Genomic DNA, 21,519 nt, shown 5'->3' with positions numbered 1-21,519 from the left:
TAAAAAACAAAAAATAATATGACCTTCGAAAAAAGTTAAATAAATAAAGAGATGATATAAATAATGTCACTGAGAAGTAGCCGACCTCACAAGAAGCAATGCAATATACAACACGTGCCTTCACTTTGTAAAGTTAGCGCAACAATCTTCACTGATGTCAACTTATCTTATCGACCATTAAATTCTAAGACATCGAATTCTTCAGTTGTTCTTGACAAAAGTTTGCAACAAAAATCAAGTGTAAAGTTCCAACAGTCTAATGTTGATTGTTTTTCTTCATTACCTAACAGTGTTAACAGTGATGTCACAAAGCAACAGTTACATCACAATGGCAGTTCACCTAAAAAATCTTCAAAAATTTCTAAACCATATCAAAGCAAACCTGCAGTGTTTCCGGATTCTTTTTCTTCAGTGCTTCCAGATCATTTTAACATCAAAAAACACAAAGGTAATAAAAGCACTGAAGAAGCAAATAAAAGCTTAACCAAACAAGACAGAGATTACCCCACATTATCTACCTCAACCAACAAAAGAAGCGTTTTCCCTTGTTATTCCCCTCGCAACAAAACCTCAAAGTTTTTATCCGAAAACAAAAGTTTGGATCAAAATTCCGTGGCTTCATTCCCTCTTAGTGTAAGGGATTTATTATTATTATCTAAAAGTTCCAACATAGAAGATGATCAACTGATTGACCTCAGCACCAAAGTTCCAGCAGATGATCTTAAATTTACTGAAGTGTCCATGAAGCAAAAGAATATATTTTTATGTAACAATACATGGTGTGATGTCACACCAAGAAAGTCAACCAATAGTGACCAAAAACTAAAAGAAAAACGAACCAAATCAGTGAAAACCAACATTCAGATGCAAAATGATAAATTGACAAAATCAGAAAATTTTGACGACGTAAATAAATCTGCCATGTTGGTTTTATCAGATCTCTATGCTAAAACTCCAAAACATGTCACTCATGAAGACGCAAGGCAGATCCCTGAGCTCGATGCAGATTTTAAACACAAGAAGAAAGTTACTTTTAGTGCAACTGGTTCAGTTTCGAAGATAAAACCAAAGCCAGGGTTAAAATCTCCCCTTAAAAAAGTAACAGAATCATCAAGTGGTAGAGCTTTCAAAAAGAGAGAATCACAACCTATGTGCCCTGCTGTATCTGCTAGAGCTATGAAAACTACTACACATAAGTTAGAGGGGATTAGTAATGAGAGATTAATTCATTCACCAAGAGTTCCTGGCAGAAGTGCAGATATAACCGGATTAAACCGGAAATTTCCTGCTTCACCTGGCAGGACTCTTGAAGCTGCTACACATATGAGAAAAGAGAATGAAGAGATCACAATTAAAGATTTGGAAGAAATTCATCCAATCCAGGATTTAAGAGATGTTTCTCCAAATATTGATGATGCAGATGATGCTGGGAGGTGTTTATTCCGGAGCATCCGATCCAAGAAGATTCCTCTTCAAGAAGAATTAAGGATTATAAAGATGAGATCAGCGTTGCAACAAAACGCGAAAGTTGCTGATGGTTTCATCACCATGCATAGGTTGGTATGGTTGAAGTTGAAGTGTTTATGCTTGGAGGCTATACATGGATTAGAAGTATAAAGATCCAGGCTGTGACTGTTGGATTTGTATCAAAGTTGTTTTATTTATGTACTAAAACATTAAAAAATAAAAATTTAAATATAATACCTACTACCTAGAATAAATAAAAATTAGAAAAAAATAAGGGTCTTAATTAAGCTTTTCTGTTCTATTCTGTATGAGTGAGGTCCCTGACACAATGGGTTCTGGTATTTAGGGTAGGATTGCCCCGTTACCCCCATTTAACATGTTAATATCTTCTTATATTCTGGTCAGGTGTTTTTCAAGATGGAGGAAAAATGTACGGTTGATGAAAAATGTTCAACAACAAAATCAAGAGAAAATGGAAAGGTGAGTTATAACATCTCTGTTCATGTGTTAGTTCTACTTCATACTTAAATAAACCCATTCTGATAAAACTTCTTTCCATTTAAAATAAATAAGAAACTTGTTTACCATTTTCTTGTCATTTTTAATGCAATACCCAAACCCACCCCCCATCCGGATTGGTTACTAATTAATTCATGATATTTTATCTGTTGTTTATAATTCATTCGGCCTTTACTGCATTTTGCTTCTGTTCATTTAAATTACATTTTAAATCCTTCCGGTATTTAAATTCTATTTCTCCGCTTCCCAGTATTTATATTACGCTTTCGGTGCTTCTTGGTATTTTAATCACACTTTTATTGCTTCTAGTTTATTTAAATTAGGCTTGCCTTGGTTCTAGTTATTCAAATATTCTAGTTATTCAAATGCAAAGTTTCTTGGTATTCAAATTACGCTTATGATGCTTCTATTTTTTTTGAATTGCAGTTTCACTGCTTCTAGTTTTGCTTTAACAAAGTTATTGAAACAATAAACTTTGTTTTCATCTCTTACATCACAGAGCATTATTACATCATAAACGGAAGATATTTGAACTTCATTTCCATGCATGGCGTGACCATATTAGGAAGCAAGTTGCCATAGCAACCACATTCCATAGATATCATATATTAGCTAAAGGAATGACAGGTCATAGCTGATTTCATCTTTTTTTAATTGTATATATTTTTGGCATTGTATTGTAAAATTTTGGACTAAGTTAGTTTGATACAAAACACATGTAAATATATGTATTTTCATAAACCCTGCTAGTGGTTGTTTACTCCAATTACTGTTCTCTGTCTACTATCCACATACTGACATACCTGACCCCATAATTATCTCAAGTGTTAAATGATATGATGGAACATTGGGTATTGCTATTAAACACTTACAAATCTAAATTGTTTTTCTCTCTTTAGCTTTAAAATGGATGATACATGAGGCAAGTGTAAGGGATAATAGTTTGAAGAGAATCGAAAGAAGAAAAGTTGTCACCAAGTTATTGACTGTATGGAAATCAAGGTAATATTTAATAAAAATGATCTTTTTATGATAATATAAGTATAAGTAGTATATATAATTCACATAGGCCTATTCTTCAATAAAAGTGGTCTTTTCTCATTTATTTTACTGTAATATATACTCTTGGTATATTGGATTGGGGTTCCGCCAGCATAATATACATACCCAATGCCTACTCAAATATAACACCGAATGTCCATTGGCATTATGGGCAATGCTTAACTCTGGCCTAAATCTCAGGTCCCATGGCATGCCTCGCTTTAGAACCTCACCTATATAGAATAAAATGTGCATATACAATGTTGGGGTAATGGGCTAACTGTGGCCTAAATCCCAATTCCCATGGCATGCCTCACTGTAGGACCTCACCCTGACTGATATAGGATAGAATATGCATATACAATGTTGGGGTAATGGGCTAACTGTGGCCTAAATCCCAATTCCCATGGCATGCCTCACTGTAGGACCTCACCCTGACTGATATAGGAAAGAATATGCATATACAATGTTGGGGTAATGGGCCAATCCTGGTATAAATCACAGATCCTGGATAAGGAGCTCACCTACATAGAATAAGTTGTTAATACGTTACAGACTTCACACAAAACAAGCAACTAGAATGAGTGAAACATTCAATAAATGGAGATCAAGACATCAGGATTCACTTCAGATGAATTCGTTCATCCGTTCAAAGGATGAAAGATGTTTAAGTAATGTAAGTATGTGGTTTTTATTTTAAGTTTAGTGTAAACTAAAGCTAACGAATGACAAGAGTCAATGCGAAAGGAATATTAGGTAAAGAAAACATATACACAACGCTTTATACAACTTTAAACTATACTTGAAGTTATTGCAACAGTGTTGCGCAATATACCATGTGGCATTAAATAGTAATAATGGCGATTGTTACGTAATAGCTTCAATGCTAACATAACGAAAACAATACAAACGGTAACAAAATAGGGCAATGTACATAATCGTCTTGCTTATTTGCAGTACTTCACAAGATGGAGACAGAAATATCACACGAAAAGAGCCGACAGCATCGCTGTGACTTTTAATAACTTGGTTCTCACTAGAAAAGTTTTTAATTTATGGAATATATATGTTGGTTAGTATGCATTGCGTGGAACAGCCACACTTTTTATCCATTGCGTGTTTTAACAACTGTTGTTTTGCTGTCTCTTCATTCTTTAAGTATTGTAGTCTTAAATATCGTTTTGAAAAGATAAATAAAAAGTGTGTTATGTTATGTTGATAGATGAACATATATATTACCCTTAATTCAGCTTTTCTTAGCCCTTTATGGTTTATGACTTTCATTGACACTTATTACTTCGGCCTCTGCGACCCACAAACAAATTAACATGGATTTGCATGAGCGCATTTATGTCTGTTACTTTCAATGTTTTCCGTTGCCTGTATTGTTACATTGCCTGAACTGGCCGAATGACAGATGAAACGTCAGAAATAGTAAAAAACATTGCATTTTTTTGATACCAAATGAACCGCTAAAATATTATTCAACGGCTTTGTACCAGAAGTATTTTTTTTCAGCAATTGGCCTTAAAATACCCTGTTTTTCATATTATATACCTCAATACCTTTACTAACAATTTTCATTACAATAGCTGATTGTGATGTAAAACGAACACGAAATGTTGTCGCACATGAGCGATTCCAGCTGCAAACATTAATTACGATCTTTACAAAGTGGAAAGACGTCGCCAACAAATCAAGGAAAGCAAAGAAATTGTTTAAAAAGAAGGTAAGTTGGTTTTACTTACTTGCGCAGGGTTTGAACCCGGTATCTTAGTGTGTGTTTTAAAGTGACACACATTTACAATAGTGGCAGCAATGAGCTTTGAACCCGGTATCTTTTGGTGTTACTTCTGCTGGGTTTGAACCTGGCATCTTGATGTTTGTTTTAAATACTAAGTTAAAGATCTTTATTGCCATTAGAGGAATCTAGCACTAATGTATATTTATATTATGTTGGTTACATATAGGTTTACTTATCTATCCTGTATTCTTTCTACATCCATGCCATATTTTACAACAAACAAATATGTAGTCTTGTCAAAGAACGCATACACTCACACTGGTTGCAGCATCAAGCTTTGAACTCCGTCTCCTCTGATTATAAACCACTTGCTCTAACCACTTCGGCTTGGTGACAGCATAGAGCTTTAAACCGGGTGCTTTTTATATTATGAACCACGCACTTCAACCACTTTGCTGCTATCTTTACAACCAGCTTATAACTTCACTTTATGATACAGATCACGAAGATATGCATCACGCACTGGTCACGAGTTACTCCCGTGATAAAACTGCGTCATCAGCGTGATGCGATCGTCGCCGTGAGCGTTCATGCGCGATGTTTGGTTCGAAGAATATTCAACACTTGGTGTCACCGATTAAAACATAGAAATACCATTAAGGAGCAACGAAACGAAAGCTTGAGGTAATTTCGACATGTTAAGTTTTAGTTGCATACACTTGTTCAAACAAATATGTTTAGGTTACCGATAGACTAAAAATACAAGAAAAAAAGGGAATTTGATTTATTTTCACAATATATTAAGAAATCACTGTTTTCTAAAACAATTTAAAATTGTACCAATTCTAATTCTAGCTAAGTTCTATATATCTTTTTTTCTAAAACAAAATAAAAAAATAAAAAGGGAAAACCAAAAGAGGTTGAAAAAAATCTTTACTTTTGCAGGTTTTACTTCAATTCATGGAAATCTTATATAATCTCCGCTCATGCAAGAATGGAAATAGCCGAGTACAAACATAGAAATAATGTATTAGATAGTCACATGACCATCTGGAAAGAATATGTTCTAAATCTTCATGAAAGAAGGTAACTAACTAACTATGATGGCATAAATGTTACTGTTGTGTTGTAATTGTTTGGATCTTGAATTGAACACATAATCATATAGATTCATGTTATGTTGTAATTAGGATTAATATTTTCCAAAAATTAAAAAAAAAACTTTTTTTTTTTTGGAACTTAAGTCTGTCACAGGTATAGATATAGGATGCATAAGAGGCAGTAACACCATGTTATATATATACTGTATGTAGTTTTACCCATATTCTATTCTATGTGGGTAAGGTCCGTGTCGAGATTTAGACTTGATTTGGCCCATTTAGACTTGATTTAGACTTGATTTGGATTTAGACTTGATATGCCCCATTACCCAAAATTTTATTCTAAAACATGCAACCTAAAATTTATAAATATTTAAAAAAATTATTTTCTTGATCATCTACCAGATCTCAAGCATCTGTTAACATTCAACGTTGTTACCTTCGTTCATTCTTCATAACATGGAGATCTTATATTATGGGGAGAAAACATAATGTAAGGCTGGCTCAACAAGTCGCTGAGATTTCTAGGGAGGTATGAAGGTTTATTAAATTATAACTAGATGATGATGCTATTTTTCAATAAATATTGTATTATTTGTTAATATTCGTTTTATGTTGCTTATTGTTACGCGACCGTTCATGTGTGGTAAACTGTAGAATGTGATGATTGTACGTCCCTATTTATTCATTTGTATTTACCCTGAATTAACTTTCTTTGTAGACTTTGTTTGTTAGTACCTTCTTAATTTACCCAAATGATTTTTCTTGGTTTATTAATAGTTTAAGCATGGTTAAGCTTCGTTTTTGACATTTTTAAAACTATTAAGTACATTTTCTGAAATATTGTGTTTATGGCAGACTTTGCTGTCATCTGTTCTAATGCAATGGGAGGCAAATTATTTTCGGCGAATTTCCGACAAATCTCGGAAAGCGAAATGGAGTGACTGGTGTGTGCGCGATGCTGCCACCCAGTGGCTGAAATATGTAAGAGAACGGAAGAAGCGACGGTGTTTACAAATGGCGAGAATAAGGATGGAAATTATTTCATTAAAAAGTGAGTTTAGTTTTGTGTATCTGTAAGTGGTACTGTAATAGAATCCCATGGCATACCTCACTGTAGGATTTTACCCATATAGAACAAAATGTGCTTATAGAATGTTTTGGTAATGGGCCAACTTTGGCATGAATTCTATTATAAAAACTGGCATTATTCAGGCGAAAATAAACAAATTATATAACATACATGGTCATTTGTAGACTGGCACGAGGTGTATGAAACAGAACATCCGTGTTATAACGATTAACGACTGTTGTTTTCTAGTCGCCGTGCAAGGATAAACAAGTTACATTCATTCATCCTTGCCTCTGCTACACTTTAAAAAGTTTGCTGACCATGAACTTTTCCAATATATATTGAAATAAATTACGATTTCGAGAATAAGGCAGCTTATATTCATTCATTCATTCATTCATTTAATATGTATTACTGTTATACAGCCAACTTCAGGCACTGGCATGAGGTTTACACCACAGAGAGATCCAACCAACAACGTGCGTTGAATATTCGAAATCAACTCAACAGCAACATGTTGATACGAATAATCAACGAATGGAGGAAATTGATTGTTGAAAATTATCGACTTCAACCTTATATTGAAAGGAAGCAAAGGAAACTATGCGCGAGGTGCTGTTTAACTGTAATAAATTCTTCGAATTTGACCCTGATCTGGTGCTCATAGAGTTGAACGATTCTTGTGTAAATTAATACAGTAACGGTCTGGTATAATAAAAAATATACAATTCGCCTAAATGGCATCGTCAGTCTCTGCAAAAGAAGCACGAAGTAATGCAGTAATATAAATATAAAATAAAGAAGCCAAAGAGCGAGCATCCATGAATTAAACATTTGCCCCAAAATATCCCATATTAACTGCAACCTTGAGTAAAAGCAATAGAAACTATATGCAAGGTGTGGATTCTATTCAAACAAGAGACTGACGATGACATTTAGGCGAAATATATCTTTTTTTATTAAATTGGTTTGACTTGATTTTTGTCTGTTATGTATTTTGTAGAACCAGATCCTGACTGTATTTCTTTAGACAAGAATCTGCCTGCCATATAAGCACCATATAACATTATAAACAACATGTATTCAATAACATTGAGGTTATTGGCCAATTGTGGCCTAAATCCCAAGTCTCATGGGAACATTAAAAGATTTAAATCAATGTCACCCTTACCAAAAAAATACCCATGAAACATAATATTCCTAAGATTATTGTTTAAATTTATTGTTTTTTTGAAATGTTTAGATATATTTTGATTTAAAAAGCACTTTGAAAAAGTTTCCTACAAAATAATATTCCCATAAACATCTTCAATATATCGCAGAGTTTTCGATGCTTGGTTCGGCTTCAGTGAGCAGCGTCGTCGCTGGCAACGATCTATAGAGATCATAAACAACGCTCGATTGCGGAGTTTGATGACAACATGGACGCGAGGGATGCGGATCAAGAAGATGATGGGAGTTGTGAGGAGGAGGAAGGAAGATCAAGTGATGAGAGGAGCAATCCTCTCTTGGAGGGTGGTGGGTACTTTTTTTGTGGGTGGACTTGCTTGCCATTTTGTGAAAACTTTTTTTTTATTGTAATTTATTTATTTATTTGTGCAGAGGTATCAAGCTATTATTTACATTTTTTGTTAAAGTTTAATTATTTTTATGTGAATTATTGATTTACATTGTATCTATTTTGAGTGCAACAGCCATGCTTTTTAGGTGACATTTTTTTCTATACCATTTTTCCATAGCGTGTTTTACTGACTGTTTTGCTGTTGATTCTCTTCTCTTTGTTATTTAAGTAACATGGTCTTCACTATCGTTTTCAAAGAGATAAAAAAATTATGTTATATATGAATATATGTTACATAGTTACAAAAAGGTTGTTTGTATTTCCCAGGTTGTGGTTAGAAGGTCGGCAATGGTTTCTTTCATTAAGAGGAAAGATGCGAGATCCAGGAGAACAAGCTTCCATTCGTGGAAAGTGAGAGCAAAAAGGAGAAGAGAAGAGTGGGAGGAAAATGAGGAGAAGGAAAAGAGAAGATTGAGAGTGATGAGAATCTGCTTTGAAAGGTTTGGGTTGATTGATTGGTAGATTCTTTTTTAATTAGAGACTGACGATGCCATGTAGCCAAAATATAGCATACATTTTAATATATAATTTGCTTGAATTTTTACACAAAATACCCTATACTGCTAACATATAGTATAACGATAATACCATGTATGTGTATTCTTATATCTTTTATATGCTGGTTCTCTGTCAATACAAAACAAACATGTCCTTACCCGTAACCAAAATACTGTGGACTGCTTTTATATTATAATAATAATATCATAAAACATAAACAGATGAAAATAATTAATTCTAACATGTATGTTTTATTATACAATTGGTTTAATTTTTGTCTGTTATTATTTCGTAGCACCAGATCCTTACTGTATTTCTTTACACAACAACCGTTCAACTCTATGAACACCAGATCAGGGTCAGATTCACAAAATTTATTACAATTATAAATGAACTATTTCTTATTTTAGTTGGATAGAAGAAGTGAAATGTGAAAAGATTTCCCAACAAGATGCTTTGAGTTGGTTCCATAAAGGAAAAGAAATCGACACTAAGTTATCTACGTTTAAACTATGGAAGAATAATCTCACCAAAGTTTGTCATGCTGATAAGTTTAGAAGACACAAGTTGGAAGGAAAAGTTAAGGTGGGTTTAATTTGGGATCAAAAATGGTGGATTAAAGGCCAAAGGTTGAATGAATCATCAGTGCTTGTAGAAGACTGAGTAGACTTGGTGAAACATCTGCTATAGTATAATGAGTCTATACTCGAATTAAAACAAAGTTGCTTTACCTTTGGTAGGCATACCGCTTATGTTATGGTACATATCTTTTCCAGTTGGAACGCAAGCAACTTATTAAGTTTAATAAAATGAAACAAATTAACAGTAATTAATAATTTTTTGGCCCCGAAGTGTAGTTTTTTCTTTTAAATTGCACCGAAACTCTGTATTAAGTAAAAATAGTTTCGCAAGTAGATAAAAAAGTTTAAACCAGTTGGTGAAAAGTCTTAAACCTTGCATCCCTACAGACCATCATACAGAGATGGAATCTTTTCACGAAACAATCCTTGAACGAAAGTTCCAGCCAATTCTCACTTTCACTAAGAAGGAAACTTCACACTGGTTCAAGCTGTTCCTCTGTAACTGGCTCAGTAGCCAGCATGGGTCTAAGTGAGAATAAGTTCCACACTGAACTAAAGGCGCAAAGTTCTTTTAACTCTGCCAATGCAAATGTTAATTCTAAACTAACCAGTGATTCCGGGGTGGATATTTCTAGAGGTTCACATTCAGAGGTTTCAAGCTATTCTGACATGAAGCAGTTTCATTTGGGCAACACTGCAGTGGTGCCGAAATTTGAACCACTCGCACTGGATGCATGTTTAGATGATACTGTTGAAAATGTGTTGTGCAACACTGCAGTGATACAAAATCCAAATCAAAGTTCCCCAGTGATGCATTACGATGATACAAAAGAAAATACATCTGGAAACACTGATAATTCACTTTTATATTCTGACCACAGGATGTCCTTGTTTGATTTGATTGACAGCGATGATGTAAGAGACCCCATTGATGATGTCACAATGTGTCTTTATTCAATAGAAAAAGCAAACTTTCCATTTGAAGTTTTAACATTGGGTGAGTGGCGTTTGACAATTACATGTATAAATAAATGAATGAATGTAACTCGTTTATGCTTGCATAGCGACATCAGTCGATATAACATGGGTGTTCTGTTTCATACACCTCGTGCCCGTTTACAAGTTACCACATATGTAACTTATTTATCCTCGCATGGCGGGGCAAAGACAATCATTATAACGTGGGTGTTCTGTTTAATACACCTCATACCGTCTTACAAGTTACCATGTGTGTATTCTATGTGGGTGGTATGCCTACCTCTAACCAATAGGTTATGTGTTCAAGGCTTGTCGCTGCTACTGTGTGGGCATGTGTGTCCTTGGACCAAGAAGCTAAACAACAATTCTTTTATTTACATTTCCTCTTTCACAGAATCCACCCAATCAAGGTTGGAAGGTCTCGTTAGCTTTGCGCTTCACCGATTATCAACCCCAGAATTGAGCAAATCTTTCTACCAATGGAAACTTTGCGTTCACGATTCGAATCGAACAAAATCATTGAACCGTTTCGCTGAAGAACGAATCTTGGAACGAAAACTTCAATTTTATTTCAGGTATTAGTTTCCTTTACTTAAATAAGTTACACTTCTATACCATTTATAATACTTCTGCTACCATTGTAGCGCATGTGTATTTGGGCAAGACACTTAACTACAATTGCTCCATCCCTGTAGTCCGTAATGGATTGTGAACTTATATTCAAATAATAGAAATGCTGGCGTTTCTATTTACTGGTGTATACCAAATATGCAAGAGTGTTTCCAGTTATATTTTGTACCTTCAATTCTACAGGTCATGGAAAAGGAACTTTAATAAATCTATAAAAAGTCGGCAACACTGCAAGCGGTTATTGTTGCAACCAACTTTTATTGCTTGGAAGGAAAGAACAAAAAGTAGAAACAAAATTAAAAGGTTGGTAAATCTATAATAACTATAATAAGTTCTGTAAACTGACCCTGATCTGGTGCTTATATAGCATGACAACTCTTGTATAAGGATATACAGTAAGGATCCGTAAACGTAACAGACAAAAAAGTCCGGCAAATTGTATAACAAAATATATATATTTCACCTAATTGCCATTGTAGTCCCTTATTCAAATAGAATCCTATATATGATGTCATAATGATGTTTGTTACAGTATAAAAAGGATTGCCAATGTATTGAATGATCATAGGATAGTGCGCAATCATTTCAAACTATGGTGGAAAGGTACAAGTGAAAAGGTTGCATTAAATGGTGGGTTGTGGACTGTGGTTATTTAAAAAGACAAGGGTTTTGGGCGCCAAACTTGGGGTGGCAGGGTAGACAGGACTACCCTGAGATTTTTACACAGTATTAAACATTAAACAATATAGAAATGTAGTTTTTAGGTTTATAAACACTTTGCTAATGTGTCTGTATATATACGCTATATTCTATACGGTTAAGCTCTTTATAGAGGACCTGGGATTTAGGCCAGATTTGGCCCATTAACACATAGAAAGCCTAATGTAAGTCAGTCAACAACTTTATCTTATTTTATCTCTTATATTAAGAAGAGCAAAATAAAACACAGATCTCCTTTTTTTCTGTAGTTTTGTCTGTTATGTGTTTTGTAGCACCAGATCAAGACTTAAATATGTTTTCTTCTTTCGCATAGAAATCTTAAAATACTGGCAGTCCCGTGTTCGGTCACACGATGTCATCATAGAGCAAGAGTGCTTGGCTAATTCGCAACGAGAACAAACGTTGTTACGACGATGCGTTGATGTTTGGAAACTAAGACAACTACAACTTAAGTCATGTGACCACCATTTCAACCAATCACAGCTTAGAAGGTTGGTTTAAAATCCTAATTGTAGCAGGGTGGGGGGAGATGGGACGCCTTTTCATTTTATTTTCTCGTCCCATTTGGTGGTAAACAAAAACATTCAAAAAATTATAAAACCTAGTCTCACAACTTCCATAGATCGTCGTAATTGTTTAAACACTGGCCACGATATTTAGATATTATGAGTAAACGTGTCCCATCCTCTCCCACCCTACTATATAAATATAATGGTTACAATTATATAATATAGGTTGTTTGAAGCGATGATTATGACAACAGTTTTTGGTATTTTGTCATTGCTTGTTTATACATAAAACCAATAAAAGCAAATGTTATAAATAAATTCTTTACCAAAAAAAATGCCACCATATCGTGTTAGCATTTTAAGTATTACACAGTATACAATTTTTTATAAAAGTAAACTTTTCTTGCAACCAATACAGTGATATATCATACACAGGTGCATAAGAAGTTGGGTGTTATATACTCAGCAATGCAAGGATAAAAAAAACAAGATGGCCGTCATACAACATAGGATTGTCATGACCAGCTGTTATAAAGTTTGGGTCAAGTAAGTGACTAATTAATTGTTAAGTATTATTGAGATTATGTAAACTAAGATATAGAACTCTGGGTAATAGATCTACATCTCAGGTCTCAGGTGTGTGCCGCGCATGCCTTACTAAAGACCTCACCCTTATAGAATAGAATCTATATTATTGAGCGTCTATAAACTGTCTCAGTGGGGTCTAGATGGTAGCACCCTGGGTGTTGGGGTAATATACCTACATCCCAGGTCTCGATGTGCCTTACTGAAGGCCTCACCCTTATAGAATTTATATTGTTGAGTGTTTATAAACTGTCTCAGTGGGGTCTAGATGGTAGCACCCTGGGTGTTGGGGTAATATACCTACACCCAAGGTCTCGATGTGCCTTACTGAAGGCCTCACCCTTAAAGAATAGAATCTCTACCATTGAGTATCTATAAACTGCCTCAGTGGGGTGTAGATGGTATCATCCTTGGTCTTAGGGTAATAGACCTACATCCCAGGTCTTAGAAGGGTGTTACTGAAGGCCTCACCCTTGCTATTTAATTTAAACAATCTATTAAATTTGCCAAAATTTTCCGCAGCCGAATGAAACTCATGGAAAAAGTTAAAACTTTAAGATCTCTATGTATGCGGTCACGCATGACTGAGTTATGCAAAAGATGGAAAGTTAATGCTAAAGGTTTTATAATGTTTCTATGTTACTGTAGTTTTGGAAGTGTGTCCTACTGAAAAGGGTCGTGGATTTAAACTGATATTTCTTTTTAATTGTAAAGAGCTATGATAAACATAACTTTTGCATTGTATCTATGTTATACGTTTCATTATATGTTTTATATTGTATCTATGTTTCTCCTAGAAATTCACGATCTACGTATAAAATCTGAGTCCGTCGTATCTCGGAGCAATGCAACAGTGTTGACCGCTGTGTTTTCAATCTGGAAACACAAATATTTACTACGAGTAAGCGCAGATTCAAGTCACGCACGATCGACCATGCGGAGAGCATTAAAACAATGGAGAAATCGAATTGTGGAAGATTTAACGAGGAAGCAAAAGTTGGTGGGGTGGAATGTGAGACAGGAGGAAAGAAAGGTAGTTTATGCTGTCGAGTTATAACATGGGTGTCTTCTTATACACCATGCTCACTGCTGAGTTATAACATGCGTGTCTTCTTATACACCAGACACGCATGGTGTATTCATACACCTCATGCTCACTGCTGAGTTAGAAAATTGGTGTCTTCTTATACACCAGACACGCATGGTGTATTCATACACATCATGCTCACTGTCGTGTTCTAACATGGGTGTCTTCTTATACACCAGACACGCATGGTGTATTCATACACCTCATGCTCACTGCTGAGTTAGAAAATTGGTGTCTTCTTATACACCAGACACACATGGTGTATTCATACACCTCATGCTCACTGTCGTGTTCTAACATGGGTGTCTTCTTATACACCAGACACGCATGGTGTATTCATACACTCATGCTCACTGTCAAGTTGTTTATTTTACTCCACATTTCACAGCTTTCAAGTTGCTACCATATATGGTATAAGGAACACAAGCGATTGGTCGCGCTCAAACGATTCGAGTTGCACCGGGCTCAAATATGGTGGTCGGCATGGCAACGTAAGCTGCATCAATCAAGGTGAGAATAAAACCAAACCTTTTAATTTAGAACTGGTGTGCATTTCATCTGATTCTTGCGTTAAGAGATATGTTAGGGATCTGGTGCTACAAAAACATAACAGACAAACATTAAATCCAACCAGTTGTTTAATAAAAGATATAAACTTCGCCTAAATGGCGTCATCATGTTTGCAAATGGGAATTTCAGGGTTATGGTTGATTTTCAAATTTATTTGTTTATATTTTGTTGTTATTTGTTTATTTATAGGATAGAGAACACGCACAATCGAACATTGTTACATCATTACTTTGTATTATGGAGGAACAATCACCATTGTTGTGTGGACAAGAAGACAAAAGCACGAGCTGTTATTAACAAATGGTGGGTTGCAGTATGGTTTATTACCCCAACACCCAAGGTACTACCATCTACACCCCACTGATGCATTTATAGACACTCAATATTAGAGATTTTATTCTATATGGGTGAGGTCTCCAGTAAGGCACACATGAGACCTAGGATGTAGGTCTATTACCCCAACACCCAAGGTATTACCATCTACACCCCACTGATGCATTTATAGACGCTCAATATTAGAGATTTTATTCTATATGGGTAAGATCTTCAATGTAGCATTTCTGAGACCTGAGATGTAGGCCGATTAATCTATTTTATGTTGGTGAGGGTTCCACAGCATGGCATGCCATGGGTTCTAGGATTTAGACCAGAGTTGTCTCATTGCTGGTCACTGTCTATTTTAATGGGTAACGTTTTAATTAGAAACACCCGACCTGGCACGTGGGCCTATTTACCCACAATACTACACCAACATGTATTTATCTAACTTGGTATATTTCCCCAGGCACAGCTTAACTACAAGGAACTTACACCTAATGGCATCTGCCCAACAGTTCTTATCCAAACGCCATTTAATGAAACTCCATGCATGGTTTATTCAATGGAGAGAGATGCATGGTAAAGCTGTGGTGGCAGACTTGCATGTCAGGAGGGTGCAATGCAACAGGTTGGTGGTATGTGTGTACGATTATTGAATGAATAAATGAATGCAACTTGTTTATCCTTGAGTGGCTGGAAAACGAAAATTGTTAAAACACATATGTTTTGTGTCATACACCCTGTGTTTCAGTACGAGTTATCCGATAACTTTGTGGATAATTGTTTTACTGTATGGCTGACAACTTAGACAACGTATTAGTGACCACTGGGTTGGAGCAATTACTGTTAGGTCACTTAGGTGTCTTTCCCAAGAAGACATGTACGCATAACGAAAGCAGTGATAAGCCTTGAGCCCATAACCTCTAGGTTAGAGACAGGCCTTCTTACTGCTGTACCACAGCACCTGAACACAGAGTGTATGTATGCCAACAATTAGTTTTATGAAAAATAACTTGCTTTCCAGATATTTTACTACGTGGGTAAAATACGCCACCTCACGCAAATCCCAAGCCACCAATGTTAAACTTATCGTTCATCGTAAATCATACCAACAGTTACGATCTGCATGGAAAAGGTTGGATTATTGTTTTTATTTTTTAAATATTTAAAAATGTAAGGCTGTCCTCTTTTAATCCAGAACCTTGTATTTCGGCCAGATTTGGCATATTACTCGAACACCCGTGTGCGTCTGAAAGCCTGTGTTCTTGTCCTGCAAGACGCCATCTGCAGAATATATTTCACTCCACTCTTCAACTTCAGCATATATATAGTAGGGTGGGGGAAGACGGGGTACCTTTAGCACATAATATCCAAATATCCTTATCGTGTTTTAAACAATTAACAACAGTGTATGAGAGTCGTGAGGATACGGTTTTATAATTCTTTGAATGTTTTTTGTTTTTTACTAAATATGACGAGAAAATAGAACGAGAAAATGTCCCATCTTTCCCCACCTTACTATATATATATATACTCATGCTTGTCTGGTAAAAAAAGCATAGTTTGTAATAAGACTTCATCCTAATCCCTAATGAAGCCTTGCAAGATAGTGGTCAAGTGTTATAAGTATACTAGGTTTTTACACTAGATAAGTCCCTAAAGTAATATTTACATTATGCCTGATAGCAGTAACAGAATATATATATGAACAGTGAAATTTTCTGCATACAGATGGAAGGAGGAGTTACAGAGGAAGAAGAATGATTATCGGATGTTGAAGATGATCCTGGATGCGAGGATTGGAAGATATTTCATCATCTGGAGAAAGAATCTTGATCTTCATTTCGCAACGAAGGACTATCAAAGAAGGGTTACCATTTCGGTGAGCATAGAAACAATATACAGAAGAATAGAAATCATATAGACAATATAGGATCTGGTGCTTATATGTTTTTAATAAAAAAATACAGTCAAACAGAATGTATAAGAGAGACTGATGATGTCATTTAGGCGAAATATATACCTTTTATTATACAATTGGTTGGACTTTGTCTGTTATTGTCTGTTATATTTTCGTAGCACCAGATCTTTACTTCAAAACAGATTAGATTACTTTGACTTTATCTATATTAATTTGACTTATTTTAATGAAACACCACAGACATGGAAACTATGGATGGAAGCAACAAACAACAAACAAGTGGCAATTCAACATTATGAAGAAAAGATGGAATTATTGCTTAAGAAGGTAACATATAATGTCGGTTGCCGGGCACAGTGGTTGGTTACCGCACCTGCTTTTAACCTAGAGAATACCGGGTTCAAGGCTCGTCGCTGCCACCATTGTGGGCGAATGTGTTCTCAGGCAAAAAACTTAATAACATTTACTTCAACCTAGTGGTCACTGATGAGTTGTTTAAATTGTCAGCCATACAGAAAAAAAACAATCACCTAAAAAGTTACATACATGGTAACTTGTGAGCAGACATGAGGTGTATGAAACAGAACACCCATGTTATAATAACTGTCGTTTCATGTAAGAATAAATAAGTTACATTCATTTATTCACATTTCTTATTTTAATTTTATTCTAGGTCTTGAATGAATGGCACATTATGACATCACACAACCAATTATTGCGAAACAATCAACAATGTTTGTCCTCGAACATCAACAATAACTTGGTTTCTGGTTGTTTCCGTATTTGGAAGCGTGAACATGATAACTTAATGATTGCAAAATCATATGATTCAAATCATGAGCTAAAGAGAAGATTCATGAGGTACAATCATATGAAAGTACCGTGTTAAAAATTGCTTTATTTATGTGTATTACTATTTTTTTAGAATGCTTTTTTTAATATAAAATTTTATACTTTTTTTTATGGTGAAAATTTATATTGTATTGCTTCTATTTTAAAGATTTCAATTAATGTTTCTTAAACTTTTCATCTGAGTATATTTTTTATAAAATTAGTTTTTGTTTTTTAAAACAGATGGAGGAAATGGGTTGAGGGGAGAAATAAAACGAAACTAAATATTCGAAAATCAGTGGAGTTTTCTAACAAGCGAATATTGAAGGTAAGTCATAGCTTGTTTGATACTTTGACAATATTTAAATGATGTTGAAAGTGACCCCCGTTAGCATCAATACAGGCTTGGACCCTTATTTCCTTTCTAAACACCTCATTTAGAAAATAATAACAAAAATGTTACAACAGCGCGCAATAACTTTCAGAACATCCTGTGTAACATGCTTGTCAGCAACATTTTCGACGTAGATATAATAATACAACATTTTCTACGTAGATATAATAATACAACAGTTTCGACGTAGGTATAATAATACAACATTTTTATTTAGTTATAGTAATATTTCATTTGTTTATATCACAGAAGCACTTCAATCTCTGGCACCATCGTGTGGTGAATGTGCAAAACATGGAGTTTATATCTGACGAGTTGGTTTCGTCCAAACAACATCAAGTGATGGTTGAAACATGGGGGGCGTGGAAGGCTGCGTATTATCAGGTACCTCATGTGCACTGTCGAGTTATATATTAGGGTGGGGAAAGATGAGACACCTTTAGCACATAATATCCAAATATCCTAGTTGCGTTTTATACATTTAGCACCATTCTATGGGAGTTGTGAGTGAACGGTTTTACAATTCTTGATTGTTCTTTGTTTACTAGACACATGTTTTTATATGAAGCGTATAAACACAACACATGTTTTATACACCGGACACACATAGTGTGTTTAACTACCTCATGCTCACTGTCAAGTTAGGTCTTTTAATACACCAAAAACACATTCCAGTTATAACATGGGTGTCTTAGTTTCAATTTTCTAATAATTTTCAAACTGTCTCCACAGAAAATATCTGTAAAACATTGGAAACTTAAAACGCAACGAACATGTTTTGCTGGTTGGACAGAATACACGAGTTTTAACAAACGAGAGAAAAATTTGATTAAAATTCATGAAAATTTAACAAAAAGAAGATTTTTTACGACCTGGAAACGAGAACTAGCTGTAAGTGGGTGTGTTAAAGTTGATTCAAATGTTTAACTACAGTCATGCTTTTCAACTGACATTCTTTCCCACACTTTTTATCTATGGCGTGTTTTAACAACTGTTGTTCTGTTGTTGATTTCTTTCGCTTCGTTTTTTGAACAACTTCGCTATCGTTTGGGTAGAAATAAAAATGATGTTATGTCATATTGGTGATACTTTGTTTACTTTAACATCGCAGGTGAAGAATTTCCGTAGGAAACATGATCAGAAACTTTTACACACCACCTGGGAGTCATGGACGGACAAAACATCTGCACTTGCTGTCGCTGAAACTTATGTGAGTTTTAATAGAAAGGAGTATTTTATTACCTGCAAGCTTGGTGCTTCCATATACAATTGTCATATAAAGAAATTGAGTGTTATATAAAGATCAGCTTGGTCTTTATAACACTTAATAATGTTGCAGTTTCAGTTAATTCAACTCTAACCATCCTCAGTGTTAGATTAGACAAGAGTGAGTGTTACAAGTACCAAGCTGGTCTTTATATAACACTCACTCTTGTCTCATCTAACACTGAGGTCGGTGCAGTTTCAGTTAACCAACTTTAACCATCCTTCGCCTACTTACATATTAATATGTTATTTCTATGTTTCCAGCACCATTTAAACACGCAGCGTAAAGTGTGGGCTGTTTGGAGGCTACATTACATCACAAATAGAACAGAGAAGAGATTCGTCGACGAGCAAAACTTCAGATTGAAAATGTCGGCGTTACAAGCATGGATAAGGCAAGTGTTATGGATATATAAATAATTGTAACTTTTACATCCACGCAAGGCTGGGTAACAATGGTCGATATTACATGGGTGTTCTGTTTCATAAACCTTATGCCCGTTAACAAGTTACCATGTATGTTAACAAGTTACCATGTATGTAACTTAGTTATCCTGGCATGGCGGGGCAACAACAGTCAATATTACACGGGTGTTCTGTTTCTTACACCTCGTGCCCACTTACGAGCTACCACGTTTGTTACTTTGTTAGTGATTATTTTTTTGTATGGCTTGGAATATAGACAACTCATTAGTGACTACTGGTTTGGAGCAAATGTGGTTAAGTGTTTTGTAGTTCAAAAAAAATAATTTTCAATTTTTTTTTAACAAAATAAAGAATTATTAAAATATTTTTTTCTCAGGTATTGTCAAAAGCGATGATGTAACAATGATATGTTCCTTAAGCAAGTGAAGCCATATTCTTCAATAGTTTACCTGTAGTTTTTAATTTACAAGTTTTTATTCTATATTAATGTTTTTACACACGCGGTACATTAGGTTTCTTGCCCAAAAATTAAACGTAGATCATAAAAAATGCCCAAATTTGCTGCTGAATACAAAGCCAAAGTTGCCTAGCTATTTTAAGCCATTTAGAAAAGTTAAATCGTGTTTTTTGTTTCAGTATTTAATATATTTGCACATTAAAAAGTGTTTGGTGGATTTTATAGAAGAGTGCCATAATAAATTTGTTTTTGTTTTGTTTGGCTGTCATCATTTTTCCAGTAAAAACGTAAGCACCCATGAGGCATAGTAGGGTGGGGGAAGATGGAACAGCCTTTTGTTCTATTTTTTCGTCCCATGTGATGTTTAGTACTAAACAAAGAACATTCAAAGAATTATAAAACCGTATCCTCACGATTCTCACTTACCATTGTTAATTGTTTAGAACTCGATCAGAATATTTGGATATTATGTGCTAAAGTTGTCCCATCTTCCCCCACCCTACTAGATATCAAATGTAACACCCGTGTTATAATGACTGTTCTTGCCACGCAACGCGAGTGTAAATAAGTTCCATTCTTTCAACATTATTGCCGATTTAGCTTTATTTATAACGAAGATACTGTAACCATTCCATTCTGAGTATATGACCAGGGCCGTAACTACCGGCGGTGCAGCCGGTGCACTGCACCGGGGCCCCCGAGGAAGGGGGCCCCGCATTGCTATACTTTAGTTTAAAATATAGCAATTTTGTGAATATTTTTGTGAATTACTCCAGTATTCAAGAGTAAATTAAAAACTAAAGTGGAGTACAGGAGTAGTTAAAATGTGATTTACTTCCCAAACGATTTTGTGAATATTTTTCTTCATTTCGTTTGTAGCTTGGTATGATGACGAAATAATGCTATTGTTTTCTAAGAATGCTTGTTTTCTCTTCGTTATTTCTTGAATGCTATTCAGCATTTGTAGGCCTACCGTTAGTTACATTTTGCTGGTTAGCAGCAGCTGTTCTTTACAACTCGTTGTCTAAATTTATTAACTCGTTGTCTAAATTGTTGTCTATTTTTTTTAGGTTTTGAGTAACAATATCATAAAACTCTAGTTAACAACAATTTAGTAGGCTATGAAAAGAACTTTATCAAAGCGGAGCATTATTATAAGTGAAAGTGGGTATTGTGCGCCTTGC

At 35.0% G+C, this 21,519-nt stretch overlaps 1 protein-coding gene across 3 annotated transcripts; it reads left to right on the top strand.

The window, feature by feature from the left end:
* The first annotated feature begins 7 nt into the window (after positions 1–7).
* Positions 8–20,592, top strand: LOC100182590. 3 transcript variants are annotated; one of them, XM_026835674.1, is made up of 36 exons: positions 8–1,556; positions 1,873–1,947; positions 2,486–2,613; positions 2,886–2,988; positions 3,583–3,703; positions 3,985–4,099; positions 4,620–4,756; positions 5,271–5,455; positions 5,717–5,857; positions 6,277–6,403; positions 6,730–6,925; positions 7,369–7,555; positions 8,266–8,461; positions 8,832–9,004; positions 9,473–9,647; positions 10,031–10,640; positions 11,016–11,196; positions 11,435–11,554; positions 11,784–11,881; positions 12,285–12,462; positions 12,916–13,026; positions 13,588–13,685; positions 13,863–14,098; positions 14,541–14,662; positions 14,912–15,025; positions 15,507–15,668; positions 16,065–16,175; positions 16,772–16,910; positions 17,202–17,288; positions 17,635–17,822; positions 18,036–18,120; positions 18,436–18,570; positions 18,919–19,077; positions 19,298–19,396; positions 19,717–19,847; positions 20,255–20,592. In XM_026835674.1, exons 1-36 carry the CDS (start codon positions 64–66, stop codon positions 20,271–20,273), a joined length of 6,735 nt encoding a protein of 2,244 aa, XP_026691475.1. In that variant the 5' UTR covers positions 8–63; the 3' UTR covers positions 20,274–20,592. The 3 variants fall into 3 exon arrangements, with proteins under 3 accessions (XP_026691475.1, XP_018668460.1, XP_026691476.1); XM_018812915.2 differs by having other exon boundaries at positions 16,772–16,922; XM_026835675.1 differs by lacking the exon at positions 2,486–2,613 and having other exon boundaries at positions 1,364–1,556; positions 16,772–16,922.
* The last annotated feature ends 927 nt before the right edge of the window (positions 20,593–21,519 follow it).

This window comes from Ciona intestinalis, chromosome 8, assembly GCF_000224145.3.
Source record: "Ciona intestinalis chromosome 8, KH, whole genome shotgun sequence".
Lineage (NCBI taxonomy): Eukaryota > Metazoa > Chordata > Ascidiacea > Phlebobranchia > Cionidae > Ciona > Ciona intestinalis.
This window is presented reverse-complemented; position numbering and strand designations above follow the sequence as displayed.

Bases quoted from the DNA above. Each gene is read 5' to 3' on its own strand.
- LOC100182590 (XM_018812915.2), top strand. From the start codon at position 64: ATGTCACTGAGAAGTAGCCGACCTCACAAGAAGCAATGCAATATACAA. The intron at 2,989-3,582 runs GTAATATTTAAT...AATACGTTACAG, and splicing joins TTGACTGTATGGAAATCAAG to ACTTCACACAAAACAAGCAA. The intron at 19,078-19,297 runs GTAAGTGGGTGT...TTAACATCGCAG, and splicing joins CCTGGAAACGAGAACTAGCT to GTGAAGAATTTCCGTAGGAA.